Source organism: Pomacea canaliculata, linkage group LG2 (genome assembly GCF_003073045.1).
Source record: "Pomacea canaliculata isolate SZHN2017 linkage group LG2, ASM307304v1, whole genome shotgun sequence".
NCBI classification, from domain to species: Eukaryota; Metazoa; Mollusca; class Gastropoda; order Architaenioglossa; family Ampullariidae; genus Pomacea; species Pomacea canaliculata.
In genome coordinates, this window is record NC_037591.1 from 3,767,942 (window position 1) to 3,786,965 (window position 19,024).

At 40.7% G+C, this 19,024-nt stretch overlaps 1 protein-coding gene and 1 long non-coding RNA gene across 2 annotated transcripts; one reads left to right on the forward strand and one right to left on the reverse strand.

Moving 5' to 3' along the window:
• Window positions 1-568: 568 nt before the first annotated feature.
• On the reverse strand, window positions 569-11,471 carry LOC112557894. The gene is made up of 8 exons (XM_025228026.1): window positions 11,455-11,471; window positions 11,063-11,216; window positions 5,187-5,409; window positions 4,763-4,804; window positions 2,751-2,792; window positions 1,983-2,153; window positions 1,565-1,691; window positions 569-1,075 (listed from the first exon to the last, which is right to left on the reverse strand). Exons 2-8 carry the CDS (start codon window positions 11,207-11,209, stop codon window positions 1,021-1,023), a joined length of 807 nt encoding a protein of 268 aa, XP_025083811.1. The 5' UTR covers window positions 11,210-11,216; window positions 11,455-11,471; the 3' UTR covers window positions 569-1,020.
• Window positions 11,472-11,620: 149 nt separating this feature from the next.
• LOC112557895 lies at window positions 11,621-14,386 on the forward strand. Its single transcript, XR_003098010.1, has 3 exons — window positions 11,621-12,110; window positions 12,597-12,695; window positions 14,252-14,386. It is a non-coding gene; the product is annotated as an uncharacterized LOC112557895 (long non-coding RNA).
• Window positions 14,387-19,024: the final 4,638 nt, after the last annotated feature.

The window sequence follows — 19,024 nt, forward strand, 5'->3', positions numbered from 1 at the left end:
GTAAATGCCCCGACGATTATCTGAGATTCGTTCACTAAATAATCAGCTCGTATATGTATGATGTACATTTTAAGTATATAATTTTTTTTCTCCTATCTACCATTAGTTTCAAGAACTGCGAAGGTAAGCCAGGTTTACTTTTTCTAACGACCATCAAGCCGATACATTCTTTCACTCGCAAATAGAGATCGTCTTCTTTGGCAGATTTAAAATAAATACTAATACGACTTCGAAGAATGTTCTGAAATTAGAGATCTTTTCGTTTCTTGTATTTGTTATAATCTTCTATTGTATACTTGATTTTGCTGGGGGTGTCTGTGCGCGAGCGATGCTCGCACATGATAACGGGAAATAATCCATGATCGGCTTACCTATTCAAACGAAGCAGTTAGCTCCCATAGATTGCGTGGGTATGCGCTACGAAAATCGCGTTTTTATTATTATTAACAATGTTTCCCCAATCTAAATTTTCGTACTTACAATTTCGGTGACACACTAACCACTTAATTAAATATGTGCATCACACATACACATACATACATACACCAAAGTGTTTAAAACAAAATAATTATGTTTTTAATCATTTTAATAATATCCTTGTCTTGCGCAACATTTAAAACAAAATGAGGTCCCACGCCATGTCACCACATGTGTTTGCTGGTGTATTGAATTGATAAGTTGTGTCAACCTTTACACTAATGTCCCATTCTAGTCATGTGTCGGTCTGTGCCACCTTGTGATCTCCAGCAAATAACATCAGCTGACTCTAGCACTTTACCTTTTGCCACTATCCATTCTTCCGAAGCAGGGCTATTGTATGTTGTATGTATATAACCATCCCCCTTCCCCCAACCCGTGTGCATCCCAACATCCACTCACAACTCAGTGAATCTTTCTCGATTCGTATTTCTCATCAAGCTGGTAGCACCGGCCCCTGGACCTATGTACAATGAGTGTCATGGCGGCACTGGGAGGCTGGGGCTGCTTATTCAAGGAAACACAACCGAGTCACTCCCAGCATCACACATCACTTGCTTTTTCCTCCTTGCAGATCAGTTTCCGGTTTTTGCACAAACTAAAGTTGACAAAAAAGAAAAGAGCTGTTTAGTTGTTTATTAGATAAGGTATATGTGACTTTATCATAACAAAGGGCGTGACCCCTTCAGAGTTTGCTTTAACTGACAGATCACATTAAAACCGATACTCCATGTCCGTCTTGGCGTCCAGATTAATAACTCAAGACATGGTGGAGACCATAAAAGAATATATATTGAATACCATTATAGAGGATTCAGAAAAAAATGTAACAAATGTTGAAAAGAGAAATCAAGAAACATAGTCTTGTGACAAATCATGAAATAATTAATTTAACCAAACGCATACGTAGCTAGCGAGAAACTATTAATTATGGTTTAGGATAGATGAATAGAGATAATCGGGTAGGAGGGGTCAGGACGATGTCAAAAAGGAAACACGCAAGCGGGGAGCAGCAATAATCGCATCCAGTCCGCTGCTACCATTTGTCTGAGGGTTGTTTAGATGTTTCACAAAAACAAGAACTGACCAGTTTTGGCCCTCCACGACCGCAGAATGACCCTCAATCAGGATCCAACCTTTTGCGATGTCGCAGGCGTTGTCATGCACGACGCCGGGTGTCATCTCGTGCAGGGCGCCATCAGCCATGGGAAGATCTGGAGAAGACAGGAAGTGCCAGACATTCAACCTTTGAGAGGTGAGCACACGATTTGCACCAACAAGTGACATCTGCGAAAATCACAGATAAAAAGAAAGCTTTATTCTCCTTTTATCTTACCCCGTTGTGAGAAAAGGAAGAAGGGAATGAAAGAATTAATGCCACTTCACAGGTTTATGCGGTGGTTAAGCATGCTTATCGCTTTGTCCTGAGGCCACACACTAAAGGTTCTCTACAGTTTAAGAGGTTTTAAAAGAAGAAGTTTTTTTTGTAATCCATTTCGGAAAACCTGCTTGCATCTGTTCTTTTCCATCATCGTCAGCTGTGACTTTGACGCACACGCCTTGGTTCGGGATGCCATTGTCGGGTTCACCGCGGTCGAAGATGCTGCAGAAGAAGCCCTCGGGACAAAGCAGGGGGTCAGCGTCGTCAGTCATGAGGGAGGTGCTGCACGACTCCTCTGAAACAGCAACACCAACATCTACTCAACGCACACCCGACTTGAACGTGATGTCACACACCGCACAACAGCGTGATGTCACATACAATGTAACTTATATGTAATGGTCTTATGTTTGACAATAGTTTTTCTAATGTTTTTATTTTGATCGCATGTTAGTCTCATGCATCTTGTCGGTCTGGGGGCGTCGTTATGAAGGGGAGTAAGTTGTTATCCAGGGAAAAATGGAGAACTCAGGGAAAAGCGTTTTGTTTCTGAAGTCGAGATTGATGGAACTATCTTTCAGACCCCATAACAACTTTACCACCGGTTTATAACTACGATTCCAGGGGTAAAACAACACCTGCAGGTCTGGACACCGCTTTTAACTTCGGCAGAAAGACACTTGCCCATTTAAATGTTCGCGAATCGCTCATGTTTCTTAACTACGGTCCCTGAGATGTGTCTGTCGGTTGTTGCTTTGATGTCTGATGTTAGAGTTAGCGTAAACGTTATCTGCACACAGCCCCTGGCGATGACTTTGTACAGACGTCAGCCATCTTGTGATTAAGGAGAACTTTCAATGGGAGGCAAGGCACGTGATGTCCTCAGTCTTACCCTCGTTAGCTCGGTCTGGGCCGGTGATCAGCCATGAGAGTCCTGTCAAGACAGACAAGTGGAGGGTACTGAGACATTGAGTGATGTTGACAATGTGCCAGACAGACAACCTTTCTCTATCTCTCTCACACACTCTCTCTAACACTCTCACGAGAAAGTTTTAGAGAAATGCTTGTAACGAGTACAACGCGATGAACTGAGATGAATGGAAAGCTGGTGAGTTATTCACATAATATCGACATCATCATTTTCTTTTCACCTCCCATCATCTCTTTACACACACACTCCATCTCTCCCTCTTTGAACCTGGAACAGAGAGAGTGTGCGAGGTGCAAAATGATCTGTAGAGTTTGAAAAGGGAAAATATTGGCCTTAGTATGTGAAGAGCTTGAGTGTGTGTGTGTGTTGGTTTTGTTTTTGTTTGTTTTTTTGCACTGAAGTGGCAGCGCGCTATCGTCTAGAGATCGAGACAGGTGGCGCTACAGACATGGGCGAAAATAAGCATCGTCTACATCAAAGCTCTTGGAACCGCAGGAGATGCCCGCCCGCCTTTTACCCTGTGTGTTTCTTAGAGGGGGAGACAGGGAGCAAGAATGGTTGAAGAAAATGTAGGGAAATCTTGAGTAAAAAAAAAACAAAAAAAAAAAAAAAAAACAAACAAAAACAAACAAAGTGTAAGCTATTTATAGCTCACATTCTTACTGATACACATGTCAACTCTGCTTAAATACTTGAAGACGAAATGTTCATCTCTGTCTTCCTGACATTGTAAAGCGGAAACAATTTGGACAGAATACAATGTTTTAAATGGTATTTTACTGGAACTATTTAAAAGATTGATTGCAAAAATGTTTACGACGACCACGACGACGAGGATGATGATGCGTCAAGCTGTAGACACGTGTTGGAAATACAGCTTCCCTATATAAAAAGAGGAAGAGGATGGAGAAGGAAGTGGAGTCGGCAAACATCCAAGCTCACCCGTCTAACGATGTTGCCTCCTGCGCCTTTTTTGATATGCGTGATAAGTGCTTTGAACCCTTTAAAGTCTATAGAGAGAGGATGTGGGGGAGAAATTCCATTAGCTGACGTTTTACCGTCTATAAATAAATTCTCCCCCCATGTTACAAACTTCTCAGAACAGCTGGATCTTTGGTATCAGAAACAAGGGCAGACGAGGAGTTTGAAGTGGTGCCTCTGGTGAAGCACAGGTACCCTCAACTTGTACCCGCGGACTTTTAAAAAGTGTGTTTGTGTGTGTGGTAGTCGAGTGTAGTCACCACTACCATCCTCCCCACTGATCTACAACTGCAAGAAGCAGAACTCGCTGAAGCCATCAGCTTTTTTACCATTCCCTAGGAACCAACATGGATGATGCAGGACAAGAAATCAAGCACATAAAACAAAAACAAAAAAAAAAACAACAAAAAAAAAACTTGCTAAGATGACATATTTGACAACTAAGAAAGAACAGTGACAGGTCATTGCACCTTCTGAAACTCTGTCCCTTTAAAAATTTCTAGATGCTGGTCAGACTCCTCAGCACCTATCCCCCTCACCCCTCCACTATTGCCGAGCATTGAGACAAACAGCGATGAGGTAACGCCTCATCATCCTGGATATTCTTCTTTGTGTTTAGGGGAGATAAGGAGATAGTAGATGGCGTCTGCTGCCCTCGATCATGCAGACTTCTAACCAAAAAAGAATGCCACTAAAAATGAAGTTAGCGGGGAGATGATAACTTCTGTATGGAAAGGTTAATGTAGGGTATGTGCGTGTTTGTTGTTTGGGGGGTAGGTGGCAGGGAAGGAGGTATGGCAAGGAGTGTTAAAACTATATTCTCGGTCAACCGACAAGACGAAGATGCCAAAATAGCACTTGCTTCTTTGTTCTCTTGGGAATTTTTTTGACGGAGGTAGGGAAGAAATGGTGTGTGTGTGGGGTGTCTTTCGCTGTTGTACATTATTTTTTTTTTCAGAATAACCCACAATCACAACAGCACAAACACTTGCCTGATCTGAGTCGCCTGCGGGGTTCAAGAATCCAGTCAAAAACTGAAAAGAAAGAAAAAAAACATCTGCTCAGTATGAAATTGGAGGACTAAGCATACTGCCAGTTATATGTTCTCTCGTGAAGTTGTGAGATGTCGAAAACAGATGCAGGCATCCTAGAAATGTCAAGATACCTCAGAAACGGAGTGAGCATGTCCGCGCATGCGTGGGTCTGCACTTGGATGCGTTTAACCTTAGCAGGCGCCAGCCAATAGGAAAAAAACTGAAACCACGTGTTAATTAGTTGTATCTGTATACAAAGGTGACGTCACGATTTGGTCTCCCTCGTGCATGGAGATGTTTGTAGGCGTGTATTTCCAGAACAGAGCACGTGTATCTACCATGATTTAGACAACGGAGACAGATAATAAAAAGCTGGTCTTACATGGCGGCGGCCTCAGTTCTGGAAGACAGGTGTAGATACATCCGTTGTAGCAGCACTTCCGGCGATCTCCGTCTGCGCCACACATGCGATCGGAGCTGCATGTCGGCAAGTCGCACGAACCTTCCGGAAGTACTGCGGGCACAGGTGGACACAACTCTGCCTGCTGCTCGACTGCCTGCTCTTCCTGGGGCTGGTCTGTCGGGTTGATGTTGTTGTAGAACACCTGTAGACGATCAAAGCAGCCGGAAAAGCTCCACACTTGGTGGCGCTGAAGTCGTTTGTTATCGTAACTAGAGAGGGGGTGGGATGCGAGTCTTGTGTGTGTGTGTTCTTTTGAAAAAGACAGTAGGGAGCACAAGTGAGAGAATAAGTGGATAAGGAGAGAGGGAGCAATAACTCTTGATTAAATGCCAGCTTGTCTTGGAGAAATTTTTTTTTTAGGACAATCATCGATAAAGCTGCGATAAGAGCATTTTAGTCGAGGAAGGAAATGTCTTATGGAAGAAAAGACAAAGAAAAGGTCACATTTTCCATGTTTTTGATCATACATTTTGCGTTAGTCTTGTTTTTCTGTCTAGCTTTCCTTCTCTCTCTCTGCAGACTTTCAAAGCAACAAGTAAAGCTCGACGCTTGGTGATGCAGATGTCGTTGGTAATGGTAACTCGAGACGTGTGTGTGTGTCCTGATGACCATTTTTTTCCTGCAATTCTTTCTACAGAGACATAAACAGCAAATACAACTGAAATCCTCGCCACCCGTTTAGCGAGTGGCACTTGAGCTAAGGTCAGCTGCTAATCACGTGACCTTTCTCTTACCAGCTCTGGTTAATGTTGCCAGAGAAAACATTAGCTGCTGGCGGGGGACCTGCCACGGGCGTTATCTACATTGCCTACTGTCTCTGTACGTGTTCTTGTTTATCTCTCATTTAAACATTTTTTTCTTTCTCCAAATATTCTTCATAATAAACTAAATTAAGGAACCATGATTCAGAATAATGTGAATACTGTAACAAAACAAACCAACCTATCCCATTCTGCTTTTCGAAATCAAAAGATTTTGTAATTTTTACATTTTTTAACAGTGGTGCGACAACGACTGTCACTGTGGTTGCGATCATGATGTTGTCATTAAGTGAGGTCAGAGGTATTACAAGCACACTCAAGGAAATAAGATTTGTTAGGACGTAATGAAAACGGCAAAGGACGTAGTGGAAACGACTCAGAATGAACCAACAATCCGTCCAAGTTAACAAAACACGCATGCGCAGCTGCAGCTTCCTGTGCGCCCAGACGTCTTCAGGCATGCGCAGATAGCCATTGTTTATTTTTAGTGGTGGGACTTCCCCAGGAGTCAATTCTTTTGCAGACAGAAGAATGCAGCCTGGAAACGATGAGAAAATAAAAGCGAAAACGGACCACGAGACAGAAAGCATGGTGAGATGCAGGAAGAGAAAAGGAAACAGGTGCGAGGCCATATTGGTAGCCAGGTGCACGTTGTTTAGAAGACTTTCAGGTGCCGAGAGCGACTCACAAACTGAACTAAGCCACCTTTCTGTGCTATCGTGTAGACAATATCAACAGCAGATCATCAGGATGAGAACAGACCTATCTTTAGACACGGTGCGGCACATTGCCAACAGCAGACACCGGTCACCAGGAGCTCTTTCCCTTCTTAATTTCGATGTTGTGAGAAGTTTTGTGAGCTTTGAAGTCTTCACAAGACGGTGATACAACCATCTACCTGTTCTCTTTGTAAGAAAATAAAGTTGTACATTTTCTCACACGCGAAATAAAAACATAGACACCTGGACAAAGGCCATGAGTGAGAAAGAACACGTGACACACATGTGGTTATAACAAAGGTAGAAATGAAATCTTTAAGAAAGTTACTTTGTCTCACTTACATCCTCTTCTATTGAAAGTAGTCAAAGGAAACTTCAACCGTTAGTTAACTGTTCAGTCCGTAGTGGTGAGTGTAGACACTAGATTGTTACACTCTTTACTCTGTGATGGCGAGTGTAGACACTAGACCCTTACTTTTCAGTCTGGATAGGTAGGCCTAGAAACTGGACTGTTACTTAACTCTTCAGTCTGCAATGCTGAACCTAAAGACTAGACTCTTTACTCCGTAGTAGCCAGCCTACAAACGAGCAAAACTGCACTTGTTGTCCTCCTCCTCTCTTGGCTCTGTCTACACCTCCCTGTCCCATTTCCGCCCAGAATAGCTCATTAGGTCAATAAAGTCGGTTTGGCATCCATCCCCCATGTAGTTTTATCAGAGATAACGAGCAGCCTGCTGAAGGAACAGAGGGCATTGACTGCTGCATCGACACCTCCTAGCCGACTGCACACCGACCCCCATTAAATCATCGACGTCACGTGACCCTATCGCGCAGGTGATAATCCTGAACGACCTGCTGTGCAGAGGCGATAGAAGGAAGATATCCGTCTCGACATAATAACGGAATGTGATCACCGAGTTCTTACATCGATATGTTGTTTAAAATAAATAAAATCTGTAGTTGTGACATTTCCACAAGTATTTTATAATGCCAAGCCAGGATCAAGAAACAATATCATTAAATGTGATAAGAAGGAAATAATGCATCGGTTTGGCTATTCAGGTGCTAAGCGAGTTATTTTTTTAATTAAGTAAATTATGGTAATGAGTAGTTTATTTTCTTGTTGAAAACAAAATGGACAGCGAGGACTGTTTAAACATAGCTTCCATAGTTTTACATAAATGACGAGTACAACATCAAATTATTTTGCAGCGTATAGATACGATGGGTCTCGGGTATCAGGGTAGTCCCCTCTGCACCCCCGAGTCCTGATGCACACCTTTACGCCTCGTTAAAGGTGAACAGTAATTCTGCGCGTGGTTATCCGCTCAGGAGATAAGTAATAGGTGGCGCCACAGGCGTACGTGTTACCTAAACTAGACATTACTTCCATGAAGGCGGCTTTGGTCGCTTTGGCTTTGACGAGCATGAGATTTTGATAGTGGCTAATTATGAACAGCTGCTCTTGCTTTTCCTAAGGTGCACAGGAAGTAGGTGACAGGGATTTTTATCGTGACTCTACTCTAGTTTCCTCTTTCTTTTTTGAATTAAAAATCTACGTGCGTGGAAGAAGGTATGCAACCGTTCTAGAGGCCGGTCTTAACAGGACAAACGTTTGACAAAGTTTGGCAAAGATTTTACATAGCTGTCATGTAGGAAGTTTGCCAAACTCCGTCAAACTTTGTCTATACTTTCTCGGTGTAAAACATTATGTGTTATTCGTCTTTTCTGAATTGAAATGTTTGTATAATCATAGGCATCACACTGGAACTGTTGTCCATGAGGAACTGTGGTAGTTCTTTCTATTTTTTCTGCTTTCCCGTTTGTCTTTCAGGGGATGTAATTATGAAGCGAGGGTAAGGCATTGCTCTGGGACCAGGGGAACTTAATGAAAAGCCTCTTGTTTCCAAAGTTATAGGCAAATGTGACTCTTCACTCGTTGCATCGTTCCTTCCCCTACTTGGTCCAACAGCCTCGTCAGAGAGCGACGACGGCTTCCCCACGACACGGATATCGAGAGATGTTCCAGCCCAGGGACCGCACGTGGCTTCTTCGAAGACTGCGTGTACGTCCACCCGACTATAGCACACAGTGGCTTCCCGACGACACCTGGCAATCCCGACTTTCTGTTGTCGCTGACTGGCTCATTGTGACAAGTTTTTCTAACCAAAGCTTGCCGACTTTCTGCAAAGTCTTTGTCTACAAGATTAGTCTCGGTCTCGAAGAAAAGTCTTTCAACGCAGAAAAAAACCTTGAGAGGTGTAGACTGTTGATCAAGGGCTCCATTAGCCCTGACTTTGTGCCAAGAAGTGTCTTGCAAAGTTCTTGTTTCTTTACTTAACTTCGTGCATTCATACAGTGTTACAGCAAAAACACGGAACTACGAACCTATCATAGAGGTCTGTACATGGAACCTTCAACCAATTGTAATCAGCTGGAACAAGAGGAAGACAACACCCTACTTGACCAACAACTGTCCTTAAACCCTCCTACAAGTGGCGGGGTGAGAAGAAAGACTAATTCTCTACCCGGGTCATACAGCCTGCTAGGTGTCGATCCCTCGAATGTTTCCTGTCTACCCGACATGCTCAACGGGGCGATGGATCGTCTGCCACGGACATCGTTCACTGTTCACAGATCTCAGTTAGTCGCTGTTCACACTTGGCTTTCTCTAAGTTAATTTGCCCACCAGACCTTTTTGAATGACTTATATGGCCACTGGCTGTGGTCACGTAGTCAACTTGAAATTTTAAATTGCGGGCGATTTTCGTGTTAAATTTACATGATGATGATGACAATGACGTTGATGAAGGTGAATAGATAAAGATGAAAAACAGAGGAGTGATCAGAAGAGTTTTCTTCATTATGAAAGCTATTCACGTAGAAACAGTTTGAAGAAAAATGGGCAAAGAATACAGAGAACGAGAGAAATTCTTTTTGAAATTTTTTTCTGAAGTGCGCGTCTAGCCTGAAGGTAGCATACTTGCATACTTGCATACGAACTAAGAAAAGGAAATGAAAAAGTCAGCCTTTGGATAGCAGCGAAGAGAAGCAATATCCTGCATGTCTGAGCTTCTATCATTTACAGACTGAACATTTCATGTGGAAAAAAAATCTAACACGATATACAGCACACACTTATGCTTCTTCGTGGCACATTTATCGTTAGGAAAAAATACGTGCTGGCTGTTTAACGGTTTGCCGTTATTTTAATCGCGGGATGCCGCCGTGTGCCGTTGAAGCCATTTTTCACGACCTGCGATAAGCATTATGTTTCGTGTGCCTTTAAATGATTTTCCCTTTTCTTTTTCTTAGCCTGGGGTAAGTAATCATCCTGACGACGGGAAACCTACATACCAGCCGCAAAGTTTTTTAATGATGATGCCGACGAAAATTTTGGATAATAAAAATCAAACTTCCGTTACTCTCTCTTTGTCTCGCACTATGTCGTGTATGGATGCGCTTGTGCATGCGTGTGGACACATTTCTGCCTCTCTATGGTGCTGGGGATAAGGTTAACTCCTGACTAGCATGTGAAGCAGCCTACTTAAGATGGAGGAAACGACACGGCGATGACGCCCTCGGTTTGTTTACTCTGTGACTGAGGACTGGCGGGGCGCGCGGAAGTGCAGCACCGTTCGTCCTTTGACTCAAAGCTCACCGCTTCTTTAGTGTAAATACTGTGAAAGCACAGCAACCAGGTGGAATTACAGACTACATTATAGGACCAAACTAAAGCTGCTAAGTACTCTGGAGAAGCAAATGACTCTCCCGCCCTTACCCCCACAGTCTGTGCGTGTGGCCTGGAATGGAAATTCTTTAGTGCTATGCTAATAAGGTTCTCTGACCAGGGGCGTCCACCGGTCAAACATGACAGACAAAAGGGGAAACTCTTCAAGTGACCGATTATGCTTTGTATAAACCTGACAACCTGTGACGGACTTTTATCAGTGAAACAGGTTTTGTAGGGGGAGAAATGTAGCCGGTAAAAAATGAGACATGGAAGTATCTGCATGCGATGTCTCGGATAGACTTCTAACAATAATTCTAACAATTCTAATTGGAGAGCTACACTGTGAACCAAAGGGCAGATGGAAAAAAGGGTTAAAGGGGTCAACGTCTTTGACCCACAAAGAACTTTCGTTCAAGTATTTCGTAAATGGTGGTGTTTCTTGGATCACAGTATATACAGTTCTTTTTGAATTGTGCACGTCCTATTGTTATTTAATATAACAAATAAAATGAAAATCTCGTATATATATATATGTGGCAGTCATAGAAAGCAGAATTAATCATAAGAAAATGGTGATATTACCTCATCAGCTGTCGACTTGCTTTCCAAATCGCTGAGCACCGACTTGAGTTTGCCTCCGTGTGTTGCCGAGGGTTTGGATAGCGACGTGGTCACCTGCACTATCAGGAACACCGCCAACACGGACAGCTTCCTCTGACCACCAGTCATTCTCTGCCTGGGGATTGAAACTAAATACTTGCCAAAGAATCATCCAAGGAAAACTTCACCTCTCCCTCCCTTAATAACAATATATATATAAAGTCTAGACGATGCTTCACCTATGACACTGAGACTTCCCTTACCAGACTAGGAGAGGAGTTTGCACTGTCTCGTTTAAATCATAGCACTCGGCTAACTGGAGGGTTATTCCCTCTTTAGAATCGAGCGAAAGTCTGTCTGCCGTCAGCACGCACCTGAGGGAAAAAAGTTTCTCACGTGCGGAAGGCAGACAGCAACCGTTGCCGGCTTCGTCGCTCTCGGCGTCTCGGGTAAAGATAGACAACTCCATCTAAAACTATTTCTTTTGATTATGAGAGTTGTCTAACCTGAATCATGCTTGCGACATGCACTCGTACTTACTGTGATCTACCTGTATCAGCAGGTGAATTCTAGATTTGTTCGAGTCATTTCGGGAAATGTGGTATAGCCTCGACATTTTTCATTAGTTGAGATGGGCCAACCTGATCTACTAAAACGTTTGAAAAGCATTATTTTTCAGATTATCAACCAATTTAATATTCACCTGTAACCTATATTATGATATATATAATTATATATCTAGGTGTTTGTTGGGATTGGCTTGACAGTATTTCCGGGTCACAGCTTTTCTCGAGGTAGTAAATGTGATGATGATATTTTAAAAGTTTGGTCAGTTGAAGTGTTTTGATTGGAATGTAGTGTCAGGAGTGCAAACTTTTCTTTAAGTCTGTTGTGATGATAATTTCCTGAGCTGGAATTAGAGGAAATGGAGATCATGAAAGTGACTACATATTCGCTGTCGTTCTTTGAAGCTGACCTCATCTCAGAGACTTGCTTTGATTGAAGCATAAAATAATACAGTGGAAAACTCGTAAGTGATTTTTAACCTTAAATTATTTAAAAGTTAACAACAAACACGTATGGACATGTATGGTGCTAAATCGTTCTACAGAACAGACTATGAAACAGATTATAAAAATACATGAACAACAAGCAATGCATATTCACATCTCTTATGAGGTTTCGGTCAGCATTATCTTGACATTTACTCACATTTATATATTTATCGTTTACAGTCATCAGCCCTCCTACCCTCCACAAAAACACAGGTCACGTAGACTAATGATACATCATCTGACCATGGGTCATTTCTTTTTCATAACACTTTTTACAAATCATAAAAGGGCTGGAATTAGGGTTAGGGTATTTGTGATTATGGGGCTCAGAGTTGTGTTATTTAGATGTTTGTCTTTTTAGGGTTGAGATTTTTTTTTCCAGCTTTGTAGCATAGGTCATGGTACCCATACAATCTTTGTCAATGCTTTGTTCATGAGTTTCATTTGGTTAATATTTTCAGGTGACTAACCTAATAAACATGAGAGCTAATTTACATCTCCCCATGATAGTTTTCATTCTTTTTCAATGGATGTCAGCTGTGAATGGTGTTCCCTATCAGGTAATAATCTTCAATATTATTTTTGTCTAATTAAAAATATATGAAGTAAGAACATTTAATTTTAATCATCAAAATTGTCATTGTTTGTCACTGAACCATTTTTTAAGTGGATTTTCGTCTGTGTTCTCCCTGGATAATCAAAGCAGCAATCAAGAAACAAAAAAGATTTTTTTAATCTACATTTTGAACTTTAACAATAAATTTGACAAGGCCCTTCTGAACCAGCAAATGTTGTTAAGCTTTTGATCAGAATTGGCAAAATTGTACTTGAAGGTAACAAAATCAGCTATTTGAGGTGAATGTTCGATACATTGAGACTGGATCAGTACGCTGAGCTAAGTTTAGACTTGTTCACCAATACATTTACCTGTATACTAGGACTTCTGGACACTGAATAGGCCTGACACATCATAACAGCGCACAGTTGAGACTAATTAGTCTTTTCCCTTCCAGGCTGGGGCTAGCAGCAAAGTGCCCATTAAACCATCGTGCAAGCAGGCTTTGAAACTTTGTTAGCCAACATGCACAGCTGTAAATACTGTTTGGCTTATAAAAATCAGTGGGATAGGGTTAGGGTTTGCTTATTGACTGGAGGAAGCAGAAGATGCAACAATATGAAATATATAACTCAGCCCTTTGCTCTGCCATAGTAAAATTGTTTTATTTGTGTTCATGTTCATGTCAATTTGCTGTAATGTTCATGGCCATGTTCCAGTTTATTTGAGCTTCTGATGCCATACAGATTATGTAGGTCTCTTTTCTTTAATGTTTTTGCTTTCTAACCAATGCATTAGACAAAAATATGTGTTGCTCATTGTCCTTTCCTAGCCTCACTGTACAATGCCTTGTTCTTGTCTTTCCATACGGTTGGGATGCTACAGGGATTTCAGTGTAGACAAAATACCTTTCTTCCATTTAGCATCCTTTAATCCTTTTTAATTATATGAGTGGCTTCTGTCATATCATTTTGTATCTCCATGTTCCTTTCTTGGTGTTGTAATTATATATGTGTGTGTGTGTGTTTTGATGTCTATCGTTTTCAGGCTAGATTATTTTCACATATGAAAGGTGTCAAGTTTGCTTACATGTGGGATATTGGGTTGTATAAATCACCATATTATTTGTGTTGGTTTTTTTTTTCGTTGTTGTGATAATTAAATGTTTTGGCACCTCTCAGAGAGCAGTTAGCTTGTAAAAACCACTTTAGAAAAAATGTTGCTCTTCTTAGGATTTAAAATGCTTTAAATTCCCTTTTTACGGAAAGCAATGTTTTGGCAGCAAAATTGCTTTTGTTCAGGTGCTTTTACAAAACTCACATAAAAAAGAACAATAGTTGAATTTGTAGAGTGCATTTCCCCCACTCAGTACACTCATAAACAATAACCCCCCAAAAACCATACAAAGTCAACAATGCTGGGGTAACGCTAGGAAGACTCAGGTGTCTATAATTAAGTTTTTGGTTTTAAGTGTTTACCTATTGTTACATAAGAAATTGTTTTGTGTACACAAATTTTTGTTTTAAATGCTTTTAATATAATTTATTTCTTTTTTTACAGACCTATGTGAGTCCAGAAAATATAAACTGTATACTCTGCCCGCCTGGTCAGAAAGTAGTAGAAGACTGCAAAAGTGAGGCATCAGAATCAAAGTGTGAACCGTGTGAAGCAGGGTTTTTCATGCCACAGCCCAATCAAAATAAATACTGTAATAAGTGTCATCAGTCGGCATGCCCCAACGATGCATTTGTCGAGATGAATTGCACTGCCACTACTAATCATGTTTGCAAATGCCAGGATGGATATCATCGTCATCCCCTTGATTCACTTGACGATTGGCTAAACTGCAGAAGCATACTAAATGTGTACAAGGAGAAGGTGTGATTCACCCAGGTAAATGTTAGCAAAATATTTTAGCACATTACACAGATTATGTATTCAGTATTCATTTGCTTTTAGATTATTTTCTTATTTTCCATATGATCTGTTTTAAGATATTATATTTGTATGTGTGTTGAGTGTATGTGTGTGTGTACATTTGAGGTTATGACTACTGTTGACCCACATCTTTACCCGCTGCAGTTTGCCTGCAGAGCTGGAAGAGCTGTTGATGATGCTAAGCTGTTTATACTAAATACTCTGTACAAACATCTAGAGAAACCCAGAGCTCATGCCAGACTTCTTGCTGATGGTTTTTCTTTTGCTTTTAACACTGTGCAACCTCACTTGTTGAAGGGGAGTCTAGTTTCAGACTTCCATCTGTCTCACCAACTAGCTCCCTGGATCCTGGAATTTTTAACAGTCAACAGAGAGCTTCTGTTAATGGTATTCTCCTAGATCCAGTTGTCACCTGTACAGGTTGCTCTCAAACCTGCTGCTTGTCTCCATTACTGTGCCTACTGTATACTAGCAGTTATAGAAGCGCTACGAATAGGAGCTTTCTTGTAAAATTTGCTGATGACACTGCCTTGCTGTCTCTTTTGTATAGTAATGAACATGACAATAGTGCCGCTTTTCCTGACTTTGTTCGCTAGTGTGACAAACACTTTCTTGTCTTGAATGCCTCAAAGACTAAGGAAATGATTTTTGACTTTTGGACGAGCAGGTCTGAGGGAGTCATCAGTATTATCCATGATGATGCCATCGAGGTAGTCAACTCTTACAAATATCTTGGTACTATCTTTGATAACAAACTTAAATGGGACATCAACTCTGACAGGATCCTTCATAAAGGCCAACAATGTCTGTACCTCCTACGGAAACTCAGATCTTTCTCTCTCAGCTCTGTCATCCTCACTCGGTTCTATCAGTCCTTCATTGAAAGTCTCAAACACTTTTTCTTTCATTTCTTTGTTCCACAGCCTTGCCCTAGCGAACAGGAAGAGTCTTGTCTCCCTTGTTAATATCTGTTCCAAGATCACCAGAAACAGGCAGAGGGATTTGGCTGTCTTTTGTCATCAGCAAATCCTCAGGAAGGCATCCTGCATCCTCTCTATTTCTGATCATGTGTTGGCACGTAAGTTTTCACTCTTACAGTCATCCTGTACGCAGAATCATCACTGCAACTCATTCATTCCACGTGCCATTCACTTGATAAATTAACTGGCCATCATCTTGTTCTAGCGCTGACACCATTGCTAGGCAAGCACTTGGCTGGAAACCTCAGGGAAGAGAAGAGTTGGGAGACGAAAGCAGACGGAGATCAGTAGAGAGTGAGGCAAAGGATGCCAGAACCACATGGGCCCAACTGAGGGTTACTGTTCAAGACCGGGTCTGCTGGAGATGTGTTGTTGTAGCCTTATGCTTTCTGGGAGTAGCCAGGAATAAACTAACTGTAATGTCACACAGCCTCTCTATATTATTTATGTATGAATTTATCCTTTTTTTCCATTGTTACAACAGGAAGCCACGACAAAGACAGAGAGTGCAGGCAATGTAGAACTGAAATAGGCCAAGACCAGGAATTTGTGAACAAGACTGATCCTCTAAACCCAGTGTGCCAAAACTGCTCAACCTGCCTGGAGGGTTGGATTGAGAAAGAACCATGTTCCGTTGTTATGGACACCACATGCAGTTCCAACGAAACAGAGCAGACCAGAACTACAGATACAGCAATAATTGAAAGTACAGAAAGTAGGTGTTGTATATTGTTCTGATAATGGGTATTATGGAAGTTAGCGGCATTGTGCCTTATGATATGCTCAGTAGGGTGTAGCGATGTCAACAATGTAGACCTAATCAAAACAATCTGTTCTCAGGGTGGTTTTTTTTTCCAGATTTAGGAAGAAAAGTGACCAATTCCTGCACTCTTTGTATCTTTTTATAATGTTACTATATTTTGTCATTGTAATTTGTGGTACCTATTGATTACCCTGACTTTCATGTTTTAATAAAATAGGCATTGCATTTTCTACAGTGTGTGCATTTTCATCATGAAAATGAATGACAAAATGGTATGGGGTCCACGGACCACTTTTGTAGTTCCTACTATATAAAGTCCACGGGCATTAGAGTGTTAACTAATGCTGTCAAATTTTAAGAGGCTAATTATTACTGCGGTATTTTTTTCATTTTTCAAATTTTTGCTGATTTCAGATGTCTGAGTGAGAATATGCATGTTGAAGGTCCTGGTGAATTGACTCCATTGAGCAATATCTCTAAAGATGGTCTCATTTGTGGGTGCAAACTGTGTGGGAGGAGTTAATATTTCCTTTAAAGTTTCATTCCACAGCATTTCATAAAGCATTATCTTCCATATGATGTCAGTCCCAGTTCCACATGCATACACACATTTAGATGCATATGCCTACTACTCAAGTACATACGTACAAAGAAAATATTTAGCAACTTTTTCTAATCTGTGGAATACACCACAGCTTCACAAGAAGACTCATGGTAGTGATTTTGACTTGTGTTCCACTGATTTGTGGTCTTCTTTCCCTTTTGTATTTCACTTTTCCTGCATTCTATAATATGCGCCTTACATTCCTTCCCTAGTAATGCAATAGATGTATTGGGGTATATGGAGTGTATTCTGATTCTAATATTACATAAGCTGTCTTCTCCCATCTCTTGTGGGTTTTGAAGACTTTGAACATAGCAGAAATGATTGTATTGAGGCTTATTATACTTTTGTGATTTTAGATTATTTTGTTTATTGTTACAGAAGACAAGGGCAGACTTGAAAACAATGGCCTTAGTGGTGGAGCGATTGCTGGCATTGCAGTGACTGTTGTTTTTGTTCTTTTGATACTGGTAGTCACCATCATTTGTGTGAAGAGGAAAAAGAAAAGGTAAATCAGGTTCCTTGAGCAGAGTATATCTTCATTATTTTTTAAAGGATAATTTGAGTCCTTGTAAGTTTGTGAGGATTGTAATTAATTGTGTTGTAATTAAACTATTCAGATTTTGTTTATTCCTTTGAGATCACATTTACAGGGTAATAGAGAGAAGTTCTGTGAGGGCTTGGTGATTGGGATGGTGGTGAAAATGTGGTCTATTGATGACATTAACAATTATTGTCTATACCAGACACAGGGGTGCTAACAGAGAAAGGGAAACGCAAGTGTTTCTGAACGCTGAAAATGAAACTGTCACAGTAAATCCACAGACCTACACACCTTCTACGAGTCAAAATGGAAGCATTGAGATTGAATGGAGTCGAGAAATAATCATAAGTAAGTTAATTACTTAATAGGTTAGTACTTACTTAGTCCTCTTTGTACCTAGGTACTACATACGTGATCTCTTAGAGACCTCCATTTGTGTCTGTCAACAGCAATTGCAGTTATGTTGTTACATTGGTTAGTTTCTGGTACTTTAGTTTTATCTCTGCTAATCTTCATGCTTGTTTTGGCTGACCATGTTTCCTCTCGCCATCAGCTATCCAATTAAGGGTGCTAATGTGGGTGGTGCCTCTTAGTACATTCTATACACATACCTTAGCCATCTTCATCTCTTTTGGATTATGGTTGTCATTATTAGTGCATCTGCGGGTGTTATGTGGGTTTCTTTGTTGGTAATTATGTTTGACCAGCATATTATAAAGATTTTCTTCACACATTTAAAAGGGCTGTAGGTTTTTTTCTAAGTTTTGCTGACATCTTCCAGCGTTCACTCTTATAGAGCAAGATCAAAAGAACATTATTTCTGTAGATTCTTAATTAGGTATTCCTCCTTAGAACTTTTGGCTTTTTTTTTTCTGAATTTATTTTAGCATGGCAAATACTTTATTTGCTTTGCTGAGTCTGTTTCTCGTTGGTTTTTTTTTTTCTGGATCATCTGTTACTAGACAGCCAAGATATCTAAATTCATGGACCTTCTTCACTTCTCTGGTGTCATTTGTGATGGATTCTGTCCCATTTCTTTTGTTTTTCCCATGTTTACTTTAAGTTCTATTTTTGAAGCAGTTTTGGTTGTATTATTGAGCTTTTCCTCAGCATTCTTGTGTTGTCTGAATGGTCTCTGATAATTGGGCTATGATTTGGCGATTATTGTCTTAAGTCACCTTTTGGCAATGTGAAGATTATACCATTCTTTCGTTCTTCTAGTGTTTGTTCAATATCAGCATTTATTTCTGGGACTCCTTGCGGAACAGCTTCAGGATTTTTTTCTACCTCTGTCACAGACATTCACATGTGCACCTGACACTCGTGCTATCTTCCTGACATTTGTGTTCTTTTGTTCCTTAACAAAGACAAACTATACTTGTCTCTTGCAGGTCTTGTCTATTTTTAATTATAGAAGGAATGTTCCTGCACTTACTGCTTTAAATACACAAAAACAAAACAGAAACAATAACACAGGAAAAAGTTGTTCGTTACAATTCTCAAC

Excerpts from the sequence above, each read along its gene's own strand:
- LOC112557894 (XM_025228026.1), bottom strand. The coding sequence starts at position 11,209 with ATGACTGGTGGTCAGAGGAAGCTGTCCGTGTTGGCGGTGTTCCTGATA. Across the intron at positions 5,410-11,062 it reads GCAAGTCGACAGCTGATGAG|GTGTTCTACAACAACATCAA; the intron begins GTAATATCACCA and ends GATCGTCTACAG. Across the intron at positions 4,805-5,186 it reads AGAACTGAGGCCGCCGCCAT|TTTTTGACTGGATTCTTGAA; the intron begins GTAAGACCAGCT and ends CTTTCTTTTCAG.